Genomic DNA, 13,240 nt, shown 5'->3' with positions numbered 1-13,240 from the left:
GAAATGGATCAACACAATTATTGTCGGCTGCATAGCCGAGTAGTGAGAGCCCTGGAATGGCAATCGAAAGGGCGCCGGTTCAGCACCGCTCAAGAGCATGCGGCTGTATCTTTGACAGGACACTTAAAGGCACGCCTGAAGGAGTGAAGGTGGACATGGAGATTGGCTTCCTTGCCTTCCTGTCCGCTTAATCTAAATCTTCAACCACCAGCTATAAGCCTGGATACGACAAAAACACAATTATATCATTTATAAGCATTATAAAATTGGCTGCAGATTGGCTGATTGGCAAAGCAGATTGGCTGACAAGTTTTGTCATTTCGTACCTTGTTGTCATAGAGCATATGCAAACTTTTGTGCATTGAAGCATTTTGCAAACATATAGCTGTGTTTTATTTTTATTAAATGGACATGGAAGAAGTTTCCTCTACAATGCAAGTAAGATTTGTTGTTTTGCAACTGTTTGACTATTTATCGTCCAGACCTATTTTAGAATGGGTTATATAATATTAAGAAATTTTTCAGACTAAACTGCATCGGCCATTTGCCGCCATTGTCTTAACTCACATGATTGCTCACAAGCTTTACCACAACACTGTGGCTGTTTTTGCTACATGTAAAAGTAAGATGATACTATTCTTTTTGGTGCATATCTTGACGAACTTTGTCCTTGGCAAAGATAAACAGTCTAAAAGATTACCGTAATTTCTTTGATAAACTTGTATTCCATGAATATTGAACTCATCCACCACCATTATAAAGGCCACTCTGGTTTCAGTGAGCTTATTCACATTTCATAAGTTTCTACTTTTTCCATTCTTAAGTTGTAGGTTGGTCTTACATACAAATTCGATTGCTCTGTGATTCAAGTACCGGTATATATTGTAATCAAATTTTGTATGAATCTTTGAAGCATTGTAAATTTGTAAAAACTTTGCTTTAATAATAATAGAAACATAAACCTTTTTATTATTCATATTTTCATGTGATTCAGCAAGAATCTAGTGGGATGGTGACTGCAGAGCAACCTAGTGACGGCTATGGAGATTTTGCGAGCAGTTCCATTGACCTTGCACGACCACCACCAAATGACCTTGATGGTTTTGGAGATGATGAAGTAAGTTGTCTAATTTTAGCTTGACAGATATGATAAGTTAGTGGTTAGTTAGTAGCTTGGGGATATTCTTAGTTTATCTTAATTGAATTATTGTTTTAATCACAATGCAAGGCACATTTGCTGAGAATTTATTCTAACACTTTGGAAAAATTGAATTGCTTGTCATGCACATGACACACACTATGTTATGCCGAGCTGCATAGTTCAAATGAGCATTGAGCATTAGACTGGCCCAAAAAAAGTAAAATTGGAAATGTCATGCTCCACAAGCATTTTCTTGTTGCATTTAACCTAAAACTTACTCCTGCCAATTTTTTTCCGATTTGAAGAAAGTGTAAAGGTACCGTAACTCAGATCAGAAAATTTAACAAACTGCTCAAATATTATCATGCTTTAAAAGCCAACCAGCTCAAACAGCATGACTGCTAGTGCTATAGAGCAAAGGAGGGATTATTTAAAGCCGATTTAGATAATCTATTTGATATCTCAGCAAAAAAATGGAAAACAACAATGTCAAATGAAGAAGACAAGAAATTCCTGCCTATGCAGCATATTGATACCACTCGCTGCAGCATGGCTGGAATTGATAAAACCCTGGAACAAACAGAGTCACGTAAACGAATGCAAAGTGAAGCATTTGCACACCAGATGCAGCGCTCAGCAACCAACAGCCAACAAACTGCACCACTTGCTGAAATATTATCGGAGTCTGGTAATTCAATTGAATCATCATCTGAAGAATCAGAATGATTTCAACCAAGCACTGCCATCAACTTCAACTTCGAAGATTAGAGTTGCCACCAGTGAAGTTGCAGCTTCTCTGGATCGCACCAATGTTACAGACCGTAATGCAATGTTCATTATGGAAGGATACACGCAGGCCATGGGCTATAATCTAAATGATGTCGTTCTCTCAAGGAACACTAGGTATTAAAAGATCCCGTATTGTAACACGTAAAGAAGCAGCTGCATCAATCAAGGCACAGTTCACACCGAAAATCCCACTGCTTCTGCACTGGAATGGAAAATTATTAATCGATGTTAGTGGCCAGGGAATGGTAGATCGCATTGCTATCCTAGTCACTGGAGGAACAGAAGTAGAGCAACTTCTTGGAGACTTGGTGTACCAAAAATTGGTAGAGGCACTGGGCAAACACAAGCTGATTCATGCTTAAATACACTTGAAGAGTGGAAGCTGAAAGATAAAATTTAAGGGCTCATTTTTGACACCACTGCAATAATTTTCCATCCCAGTGCAGAAGAAGTGGGATTTTCGATGTGAACTGTTTCATTACGTGTTACAATACAGGATCTTTTAATATTAGTGTTCCTTGAGAAAACAACATCATTTAGATTATAACCCATGGCCTGGGCGTATCCTTCCATAATGAACATTGCATTACGGTCTGTAACATTGTTGCGATCCAGAGAAGCTGCAACTTCACTGGTGACCACTTTAATCTTCGAAGTTGATGGCAGTGCTTGGTTGAAATCATTCTGATGATTCAGATGAATTACCAGACTCCGATAATATTTCAGCAAGCGGTGTACAGTCTGTTGGCTGATTGGTTGCTGAGCGCTGCATCTGACATGCAAATGCTTCACTTCGCATTCGTTTGGTTTTATCAATTCCAGCCATGGTGTGTTTCATCTAGTGATATCAATCTGCTGCATAGGCAGGAATTTCTTGTCTTCTTCATTTGACATTGTTGTTCCCATTTTTTTTGCTCTAAATCGGCTTTGAATAATCCCTCCTTTGCTTTATAGCAGTCGTGCTGTTTGAGCTGGCTGGCTTTTAAAGCAAAGGAGGGATTATTCAAAGCCGATTTAGAGCAAAAAAAATGGGAAACAACAATGTCAAATGAAGAAGACAAGAAATTCCTGCCTATATAACTCGTAGAAATTCCTGCCTAGATAATATTTGAGCAGTTTGTTAAATTTTCTGATAGCAGAATCAATTCTTTGGGTAGGTATACGTGCCCTGTTCCAGAAACTAACTGTTGCATTTACTATAACTTTAGCACTTTCACCTAATCACCTATACACAGGCCTTTCTCTTGATGATGAAACATGAATTTTCGAAGAACCTCTTTACTTGTCGGTAATCTGGAAGAGGTAATATCTTCTTGGAAATGCCCCAGCATCCAAATTTCTGGAGAATTACTAGTTTTGGATGGAATGATCAAACACAGAATAAAATATTATCCTCATAAATCTCCAATATGCAATGTAGTACACTAAACAGCTGAAAATAAATGAAAGTTTTGTTAAAATTCTGGAAATATGTCAAATTTCGTAAATTTGCCTATTTTCCTCTAAAATGTAAAGTTATGAGTTACCTTTAAACTTTCTTCAAATCGGAAAAAAAATGGGCAGTAGTAAGTTTTAGGTTAAATGTAACAAGAAAATGCTTGTAAAGCATAACATTTCCGATTTTTCTTTTTATTGGGCCAGTCTATTGAGCATGGTAACAATATTTATATTGTTGCGTTAACGAATGTCAGCATTTGTACCTGTAGACAAAACATATTCTTTTGTCTCCCACTGTAAAATGTTGATTTGGTATATAGGCCTATACAATTTTTTTAAGAAATACAGACCTACTAATAACGATATGATATTTTTTTAGGCTAGCAATATTAGGCATACTATCACATAAACAGTGCTTAAAGTTAATACTAATATTGATGCATTCCGCTGACCACAAGTTTGGAGCCTTGGACTGTCATCTTAATGAATTGATACACCGTCGTCCATCGTATATGAACGCTATTGCACCATGGAAGTTTATTCATCACCTTTATTTATGACCACAAATTGTTCGGATCACAAATTTTACACATACAGTAGATTTGTGGCAAGGACAAAGGAGAAGGCTTGTGATTGCATTGCTCAAAGCTGCAGTACTTTTCGTTTGACTGTTTCGGAGCTGGTCTAAATAAAGTTAACATTAACCATATAAATTTCTGTCTAGTTGTAAAATATATTAAAACTATTAAAATGTAATTGATTTGATATTGAATAGCCTAACTTAAGAGTGGTGCTAACTGTTTTACAAGTTCTGTGTGGTTGAAGTGGTGAGCTAGTTTGGGTAGTATTTGAATCTTTTCTATTTGAAAGGTTGGAAGCACTCAAACACTGGACACAATAGACACTCCTTCGTTGTCACAAGATGAAGTGCAAGATATGAAGGTGAACACTTTACTGCGGTTAGAAATTAGTGAAACGTAACCAACTATTGAAATCACATAATTGAACCTTTCAGGGTATAAAATGGTAACATAGTTTGATATTCAATGCCATCCAACTATGTCTTGTTAACCATAGTTTTGCAGACTTTTTTTCTGCAGTGCATTAAATTCATACTAGCTTTGTGCAGCATAGATGTTTTTAGTTTTATATTTCTTGTTTCGTGGTGTTTTTTGCTAAGCAAAATTGTTTTGTAAAAGAAGTTGAAACGCTGTAGATTGTTGCTCGACATTAGTAGTGAAGAACATGTCATTATTACAGGTTTTGCGTCACCCAAATTGGTATAAAATAATTTACGGTGTTATTATTACTATTGCACTAACTAGCTGCTGTTGTACTGACTTTCCACAGACACAACTGGAATACAGCCGGAAAGTATTGCATCGACATACTCAGGAACTGAAGAATGCAAATGATCTAGGTCGCCAGCGCTATGAAACAATGAATAAGGAACTAACGAAATTAAGCCGGGTTGTTTCCAAACTTGAAGGGAAACTCGGGCCCTTGCAAGTGAGTTCCAGATAGTCGGCGTTAGGTCTGCGGAAAAATCCTGTCAGTAATCATTTGAATCGATATTTCTTTGAAACTTAAAAACTGTTTTGTTTAGATACGCTTTGATAAATTACAAAAGAGTTTTTTTTTGCAAACGAAAGTCATCAAACAGAAATCTGTCAAGCCGAATTAAATTGTCGATAGGGTGTGCTGCCTTTCAATCTCGTGTAGAGGTGACTAAACTAGGCAATACTTCTCTATATATTCTCATTCTCGCATAATCCACTACATTGTTTTATTTTTGTTGTTTTGATTTTTTTTCGCAAGATTTTATGATCTCTATTTTTCAGAAAATGGTAGCAAATCAAACAGACCGAAGCCTGTCCTTAAAAAAAGACATGAATGACTCAGAGAACACATTAAAAGCCCTCATAGCCGAAGTGCGGCAAAAACTCAATGAAAATTTGAAAGAATTTTCTACTGTAAAAGCGAATTTGAATGAACTGACATTAAAAGTGAACAGCAACTCTGAGCGATCGGGGAGTGGACCGGCCTTTGGCAACCTACCAGGTTTGTGCGAGAGTCACGTTGAAAGTTTGCCAATACTTTGTCTTGTAGTTAGTAGTTACACAAGAAAGTCAGGAGAAGAGAGCAGTTTTCGTGAAAATATTTTACATGACCTTGTGCTTAAATTACAAATTCGACACATGTCCAGTAGGGTGTTTCATTCTTTTACGACTTTTTCAAATCAAAAACGCTCGGAGCTTAATCAGATCGGATTTCGGTTACATACAGCCAGTTGATCCAAAATATTTTTACGATTGGACGAGTTTAAGAGGGAACGCAGCCCACCCAAAAGCTTGAAAAATCAAAGCGTGGGAAAATTTTCCGGAAGTATGCGATATCTCGGTAAAGGAAGGAGAAAGGTAGACGTGTAATCGTAGACGTGTATCAACATGTGTGGAATGGCCAACTTCCTATCTGCGCTTAATACATTTCACTACCCTATTTGCAACGGAAGTTACTATGACAACCTATTAGTTACTGGAAGCGTTTTGCTTCTGCAGAACTAAGAACAAAACATTAAAATTAACACAAAGCACAAGTTGACACCTTACTCGCCTACTTATCTTCTTCCGTTACCGAGATGTCGCATACGTCCGTCAAATTTTCCCATGCTTCATTTTTTTTTTTGGGGGGGGGGCTGCGAACCCGCTAAAACTCGTCCGATCAAAAAAATATTTTGGATCGGCCATATGTAACCGAAATTCGATCTGATGAGATCCCAAGCATTTTTTATTTCAAAAATCGAAAAAAAATAAAACATTCTAATGTCCAGTCACCAAGCTTGAAATGACACTTTGTCGTTTATATAGTGGACGTTGAATTGTTTCAGATAACGTTATGCAGATGCTTGAACCTTTCGAGCGGCAGTTGGGAATGTACGATCTCCGCATCGCTGAACTTGACGCAAGATTTCAGGTTTGAAGAATATTTTAGATTTTTGTGTCGCTGAAAAATGCATTAAATTATATCAGTGATGAAATTAGCATCTCGGAACATTTTGGTGACCACAAAGTAATAGTCAGATGGAGATAATTATTTTTAAAGTTACTTTGGATAGATTGGAGGTGGTCTAAATTCTTACGACTAAACTTTGTTCACTAAATTTCGTATGACGCGATATGTAAAATTTATTTTTGGATTTGTATTTTGCAGTCTTGTTGCTTGCAATTTGGTAAGACATTTTATTTATCGCCAAAACTGATTTCTTTGGGCGTCATTGACACTTTTTTCTAACTCTATTCTATGACAAAACTCAGGTTGTGGAAACCACGAGTTACACAGGCACGCTGGTTTGGAAGATCGATAATTATTCACGACGCAAAAGCGAAGCAATCGCTGGGAAGACGTTATCCTTATACAGCCAGCCCTTCTACACGAGCAGATATGGCTACAAAATGTGCGGTCGTATCTACTTGAATGGAGATGGAATGGGTTTGTGCTACTTTTATGACCTTTGCTTTTTAGAGGAACCTAACAAGTCCAATCATCTTCCCACACCCTAAATATCGACCATTTCTAATTCAAACTTGCTATATTTTGTTGTACACATCAATGTCGGAGGAAATCACATAATTTTTTTGGTAAGATTCCAAAAGAAAACTCGAGGTCGGGCAAAAGGCAAAGTTTTCGGTCTGGAAAAATTTCTTTGTCAATTTGCTGCCAATGTTTGAACTTATATCTGATTCACGTGGGAAAGTAAGACTCTTTTGGATTGTGCATCGAAATTGTTACACGAAATCCAGCGACAATTTGTCCTGTTCCTGCAACCCCGAATTTTAGCGATCAAGAGATGGTCCAACCTGAGATATTTATTGCATTACCTGCAATAGGGCCCTGGTCTTGGTTCTGTTTACTTTCGATTAATTTTTTTACGAGGAATATGATTTCGTTTCCCAATAAAATGAAATTTCTTTCGTTGTCTATCCGAAACGAACGAGAATCGCCGAAACCAGCCTTAATTGCTCTGCCTTTGTAATGGATGGACTGTTGCCCAACGCCATGGTGTGTTTGCAAATCTTGGTAGCCACAGTCATAGCAAGTCTAGTTTTCCAAAATGCGACTTGCCGTCTGAGGTCTCTGCTTTCGTCTCCAGAAGAATGTGTCATCTTCGATTTTTTTTAAAGCAATGCAGTTTTTTCCAAACATAGATATGTGTTGTGTTTTGAATACTTCAGGTTCACATAGCTTGCAGAGCGGTAGGCTACGTTCAAAGCTGCATAAAAACATGTTCTCAGCAAACGGTTTTGAATGGAAATGACTTCAAGTAAGCTTGCTTGAGTAACATTCTGTGCTTCTTTTTTACAGGCAAAGGTACCCACATGTCCCTCTTCTTTGTAGTGATGAAAGGAGAGTATGATGCGTTGCTTCCCTGGCCATTTCGTCAAAAGGTGAGTGACATGATCGTTCACAGTTGGTGCAACTGTGCGAACCAAGTTGCTGGGTATCGACAATTTGAATATGAGGCCAATAGCCTCATTTTATTTATTTTATCATATCTTGGGTGGCAGTGAGCGGCGGTTTTTCATTGTATCGAACCAAGATTGCATGATTGGAAGACGTTATTCTTAATTTTTAGACAAACTGATCTACGTCAGTTCTACGATCAGTCGATCATATTTTCAGGAGTGTTCTCGTACGAGAGTCGAGAGCAGTGTCAATCATGGCAAATTTTAATTTAACGGCTTTGTACAGTTTCTTGAAAAGCAAATGGGAAACATTGGAAGATTAACTTTGAAAAGGGAATGACGTGACACACGATGGTTTGAGATACCAAGTGTAATATTGCCAAGTTTACTGCAAATGAAAGGATTACAATTTGTTGTGTTGATTCCATCTTTACTGCAGCTCATGTTACAATGGTGCAACTTCACGTGTAGACAATGGGTAACGTAAGACGTCACATGGAATTTTAAATGAGTCATTGAGCCATCAAACAAATCAGTAAAGTTGAGGGTGCATTCAACAAAGACCCTTAATGATTTGTTTTCCAGGTGACATTGATGTTGTTGGACCAAGGACCAGACAGGCGACATTTATCAGATACCTTTCGGCCGGATCCGACTTCGTCCTCATTCAAGAAACCAACATCGGACATGAACATTGCCTCCGGGTGCCCTCTCTTTGTGGCCCATAATGTCGTCAACGGCAGCTCGTATGTGAAGGATGAAACGATTTTTCTTAGAATGGTGGTTGATACTTCAGATCTTGATAATTTGTAAACTATTTTCTAACCGAGATCACAGCCTCGGGAAACAACGTTTTGAAATATCCTACATGAAATTCAACACTGGGCGAATGAAAAAATCATTTGTAAATAATCTTTCTGTTTCAATTAAAAAATACTTTAATCTAACGACTTACAAAATATGTATTTGCAATGACAACAATGAATTAATTCGATTCACGAATTATTCGAAGAGTGGGGCCGAGGTCTAATCTTGTGGGGGCGGCACTTGCGATTTATCCATCGCTTTGAAACAATGATTGGGAAGGCTGGTTTGTTATACTCACACGTACCCAAGACCAGGAAGTATGACATGCAATAAGCCATGTCATTTGTTGTTGTTTTGACACTGAAAGACGAATAGCGAAGAACTCTTGAAGTTTCTAACCTTTTGTCAATGAACGTTTCAATAAACGGATACTTTTGTCACTAGAAAAAATGCTGCTAAATTAAAATTATAGAATGTAAAACTTAATGCGGTTGTTTCAAACAGTCCTGCACTCCACATTTGTTTGTGAAATTGTGTGACACAGGTTTTCATGAGATAAGAATTACGAACAATCAAAAAGTAAGTGTTCAGTTGTAATTTTTGATGACAATCTGGTTGCCTTAATTCGTGAGTCATCGCAAGACCTTGAGCTCGTCAGAACGCTACAATATGTTTAGCTGGAGTAGAGAGGTCGGGTGCAGGCAGGCTTTTGCAGTTTCGCCTTTCGATGTCTATTGTAATTTCCTTGCTTGGTATGAATTTCTGACTAACTGTTTTAGACTTTTTGTTGTTTTTTGTAGTCTCCAATCTTAACAACCCGCATCGTTCAATGTTCGTTCTAAAGTTGTTTATTAGGGTGTCCCACTTTTAGGCGACTTTTCAGGAAAATTAGGTTCGGGTCAAATTCTGAATGGATTTTCGTCACTGATTTCAAAAATGACGTTATTTTTTCATTATGATGTCATCTTGATGTGCCAGCTAGCGGATTTTCGCTATTTTGGCCTTATCACGAATATGGCAAGAGCTAGAGACTTGGAACTTGTGCCAAAATGACCGGAAGGGACGATTTCCTATTTGTTGTCACTACAATATGAAACGCTAACTGCAACAGAAATGAAGTTATTTTGAAAAAACATGTTTTTGCTCATTTTGGACTAAAATATGAGAAACACGGCAATTTTGCTGCTGTGACGCTTTTATTTCGGTTGCTGTGCTGCGCCACATTGTTTAACAATTAAGTACAGTGGTAGTTAGTCTAGCATATTGTATTTACAATTGATTATATACCTCAGCATTGATTTTTACATGCATGTTGTAATTACTAATACTAGCTAACTTTAAACCCTTGAAAATTTCGATCAAAGGTTTATCAAACAAAACCACCATTCAACAACACAACACAGTTCAATGGGATTATTTGTCACACCATACTGTGCAAAGCAGCACAAATGCGCAAGTCTGTTTTGGCCGTTCACAACGCGTTTCAGTCTGCCAATAAAGCGCTCTGTTCCTCGATTGTTGTTGTTGATCATACGCAAAAACACTGATGGAGATGAAAAACATGCATTGCGTGGAACCATCTTACTTTCTTCGGAGAAAAAAATCACTTAAGTTGTTACGCTTCAAAAGCGTCTGCTCAATATCAACGTTTCTTGGAAAACTTTTCTGTCTTGCCTCATCAGCAGCAAAAGGCGGAGCTTTAGCGTGGAGAACTTAAAGCAACGTTTTTAGGGCTCAACCATTGGGATGCATGCTTAACGAAATGTTTCAGAACAGCGTTGAATACTGGTTCATCCACAGATTTATATGCAAGTAATAAATCTCTTGTAAGCAGTACCAATTGAGGGACCTTCAGCAGCTGAAGGTTTAAGATGGATGACTAAAAATGCTGGCAAATAAACACAAACAATAAAAGAAACCATACGTTGAAGTTTAGGGATATCCTGAGGCCCAACACAATACCCAAAAATCAGCAATCTTAAGTAACCACTCGCTGTTGTTATTCAACGCGCATGGGACAACCTTTCTTGACGATAAAAAAGTAAGGGTTTCAAATTTCCTGGAACATTCATCACTAAATGAACTGCCATAGCAAGAAGACACATATGGTCGCTCCAAAAAGATGAATCTTAGCTTCTTTCTTGTGCTCAGAATACCATAAGATCTTGACTTTTAAATGATTCGCGGCTATAGCTGTGATGAAATTTTAAAATATTGTCAGATTTTCAGATGTTGGGGCTTAAGTTTTGATATTTTCTTAGCCTAATTATGTTTATCAAACCACCATCTTCGTATGCATTAGGGCCTTCCACTTTGCCTTCCAAATAGCTTTTTGCGTGTGTAAAATAAATCTCATTTACATGGAAGAGACATTCAAGAGTGTGTAGGCTACCACTACTACTACCACTGTACTTACTGTAATTGCTAAACAAGGTGGAGCAACTTAACAATCAAAATAAAAGCATCACTGTAGCAAAATTGCCGTGTTTCTCATTTTTTGTCCAAAAATGAGCAAAAACATGTTTTTTCAAAATAACTCCATTTCTGTTGGAGTTAGCGTTTCATATTGTATTGACAACAAATAGGAAATTGTCCCTTCCGGTCATTTTGGCACAAGTTCCAAGTCTCTAGCTCTTGCCATATTCGTGATAAGGCCAAAATAGCAAAAATCCGCTAGCTGGCACATCAAGATGACGTCATAATAAAAAAAATAACGTCATTTTTGAAATCAATGACGAAAATCCATTCAGAATTTGACCCGAACCTAATTTTCCTGAAAAGTCGCCTAAAAGTGGGACACCCTATTGTTTATTGGGCAACGTATGAATAAATGTTTATGGGAAATATCTTTTCATAGTTTGACGGTAACACCAGATTATTCCTTTGGTGAGCACTTCCTGATTTTTTTCACTTTGCGAATGGATTTGATCTGCTTCCGTCGCGTTATTCTTGTGATATTTTTATAGCTTTGCGAAATCATGTTTCAAAGCTTCTGTGGAAGCAACCAATTAACTCAGTTGGTTAGCGTCCGCCCCGATTGCTCACGTGGTTAGCGCGTGACTTTATGAACGAAGAAACTTCAAGATCAAGCGGCACTTCGATTCTCGAGGTGTGCGCTTGAGCAACGCACGTTAAGGACTGCTCTCCATTCAGCGGCACCTAATGGATGGAATAATTCCCCGGCAATAACACTTCAACAATCGGAAAAACTTCACTCTGTCCATCTCGTTAACTGGCCTTGCGTCAAGAGCCTCTACAAAAATGCCAAACTACAAGGAATGGAATAACCAATCAAGGCTTTATTTATTTTATTTATTTATTTGGTTCAGACCAGAAGATAGAGTTCAGTTCAGTTGTTTTTATTTCTGACCATCATATCAAAACAATACACGTCAGCATAGCAAAGGTCGAGAAAAAGGTAGAAGCGACAAAACGCGAACGTTAAAACGTGCTTGAGACCGAAGTAAGTTATTGAGTTGAAAGAAATTTGGCACGGTCGCAACACCTTCAGAAAAATTTAAGATATAAAGGGAAAATAAAAAAAGAAAATGTTACGAAAACAACATATATTTAGGCTATAGCCCACATAGCTTTAGCTGATATATTTAAGATTTGTATGGACAGTTGCTATGAAGATCGGCCATGGTGCGTTATCAAGAGTGCTGATGGTCATAAGGGGAACACGTCTTGATGCGTTTAGCTCATAGCAAAGAAGAGCAAGGCAGGCAAAGAAAACCCCACAAAGAAATCCTACCACGGGCAAAGCCATTTCAAGCGCAACGCACCATAGGCCTTGCACGACTCACAAAATAGATAGGCTATAACTTGACGACATAAAAACAATGACAAAAACAAGTAAAACAAACTAGCAAAAACAACATCATCATCTTGCGGAAATTTAATTATACCCAAGGAAGTTATGTCTTGAAGATATCAAGCGTGCTTTGATAAAACTTGCGTTGATAAAGCAATAATTTTAGACCTCAGTCAGCTAAACTAGTCACCTCTACACTGATCTAACGTTAGCAAACGTTGAATCAATGCAAAAACGACAGGCATCGCCAGCTGGGATGTAGTAGTGGCATGACACAGTAATATGATAAATTTGGGTTACCGTATGTTTTACACGTTAAACCATAACAAAAGTGAAAAAAAAAATCCAATTCGGCATGTTAGAAAAATAGATAAACAATCAAACAATAGCATGACGATCCAGTCCAAGATATTGATATAATAACAACTGGTTGGAGCACATGGCCACCGCTTCACCGAAAGATGGCGATTGGTCGAAGAGGATTGAAAAACTTCTGCAGACTCTGTCGAACTTCTGTGGACAAAAAAAAAAACACAAGAACCAGAAGGCCAGTAGGAGTACTTACAATCTTACATATATATTAGTAAGTTTGGTGCATGTAATACTTAGATAGGATTATTTCATAGAGGTCCATAGAAACACGCCAGCACACACATACAAATAAAATAATTGAAAACCAAACAAGCATTGTACGGTAATAATGTTGTAAATAAATTGAACGAGTTGCAAATACGTTCAGTCCGAAGATGAAGATTCAAAACCAACCAATTAAGGACACGACTTTGTATA

At 37.7% G+C, this 13,240-nt stretch overlaps 1 protein-coding gene across 1 annotated transcript; it reads left to right on the top strand.

Moving 5' to 3' along the window:
* The first annotated feature begins 318 nt into the window (after positions 1-318).
* On the top strand, positions 319-11,473 carry LOC145772073 (TNF receptor-associated factor 3-like). Its single transcript, XM_082583888.1, has 9 exons — positions 319-438; positions 995-1,117; positions 4,238-4,309; positions 4,718-4,876; positions 5,209-5,428; positions 6,255-6,340; positions 6,682-6,856; positions 7,730-7,812; positions 8,416-11,473. The coding sequence occupies exons 1-9, from the start codon at positions 406-408 to the stop codon at positions 8,641-8,643; spliced, it is 1,179 nt and encodes a 392-aa protein (XP_082440014.1). The 5' UTR covers positions 319-405; the 3' UTR covers positions 8,644-11,473.
* The last annotated feature ends 1,767 nt before the right edge of the window (positions 11,474-13,240 follow it).

Source organism: Aplidium turbinatum, chromosome 6, assembly GCF_918807975.1.
Source record: "Aplidium turbinatum chromosome 6, kaAplTurb1.1, whole genome shotgun sequence".
NCBI lineage: Eukaryota > Metazoa > Chordata > Ascidiacea > Aplousobranchia > Polyclinidae > Aplidium > Aplidium turbinatum.
The sequence above is the reverse complement of the archived record's forward strand: the minus strand, read 5'-3'. Positions and strand labels throughout refer to the sequence as shown.

Coding starts and splice junctions, on each gene's coding strand:
- LOC145772073 (XM_082583888.1), top strand. CDS start 406: ATGGACATGGAAGAAGTTTCCTCTACAATGCAA. Junction 1,118..4,237: donor ATGGTTTTGGAGATGATGAA/GTAAGTTGTCTA, acceptor TCTATTTGAAAG/GTTGGAAGCACTCAAACACT. Junction 7,813..8,415: donor CCTGGCCATTTCGTCAAAAG/GTGAGTGACATG, acceptor TTTGTTTTCCAG/GTGACATTGATGTTGTTGGA.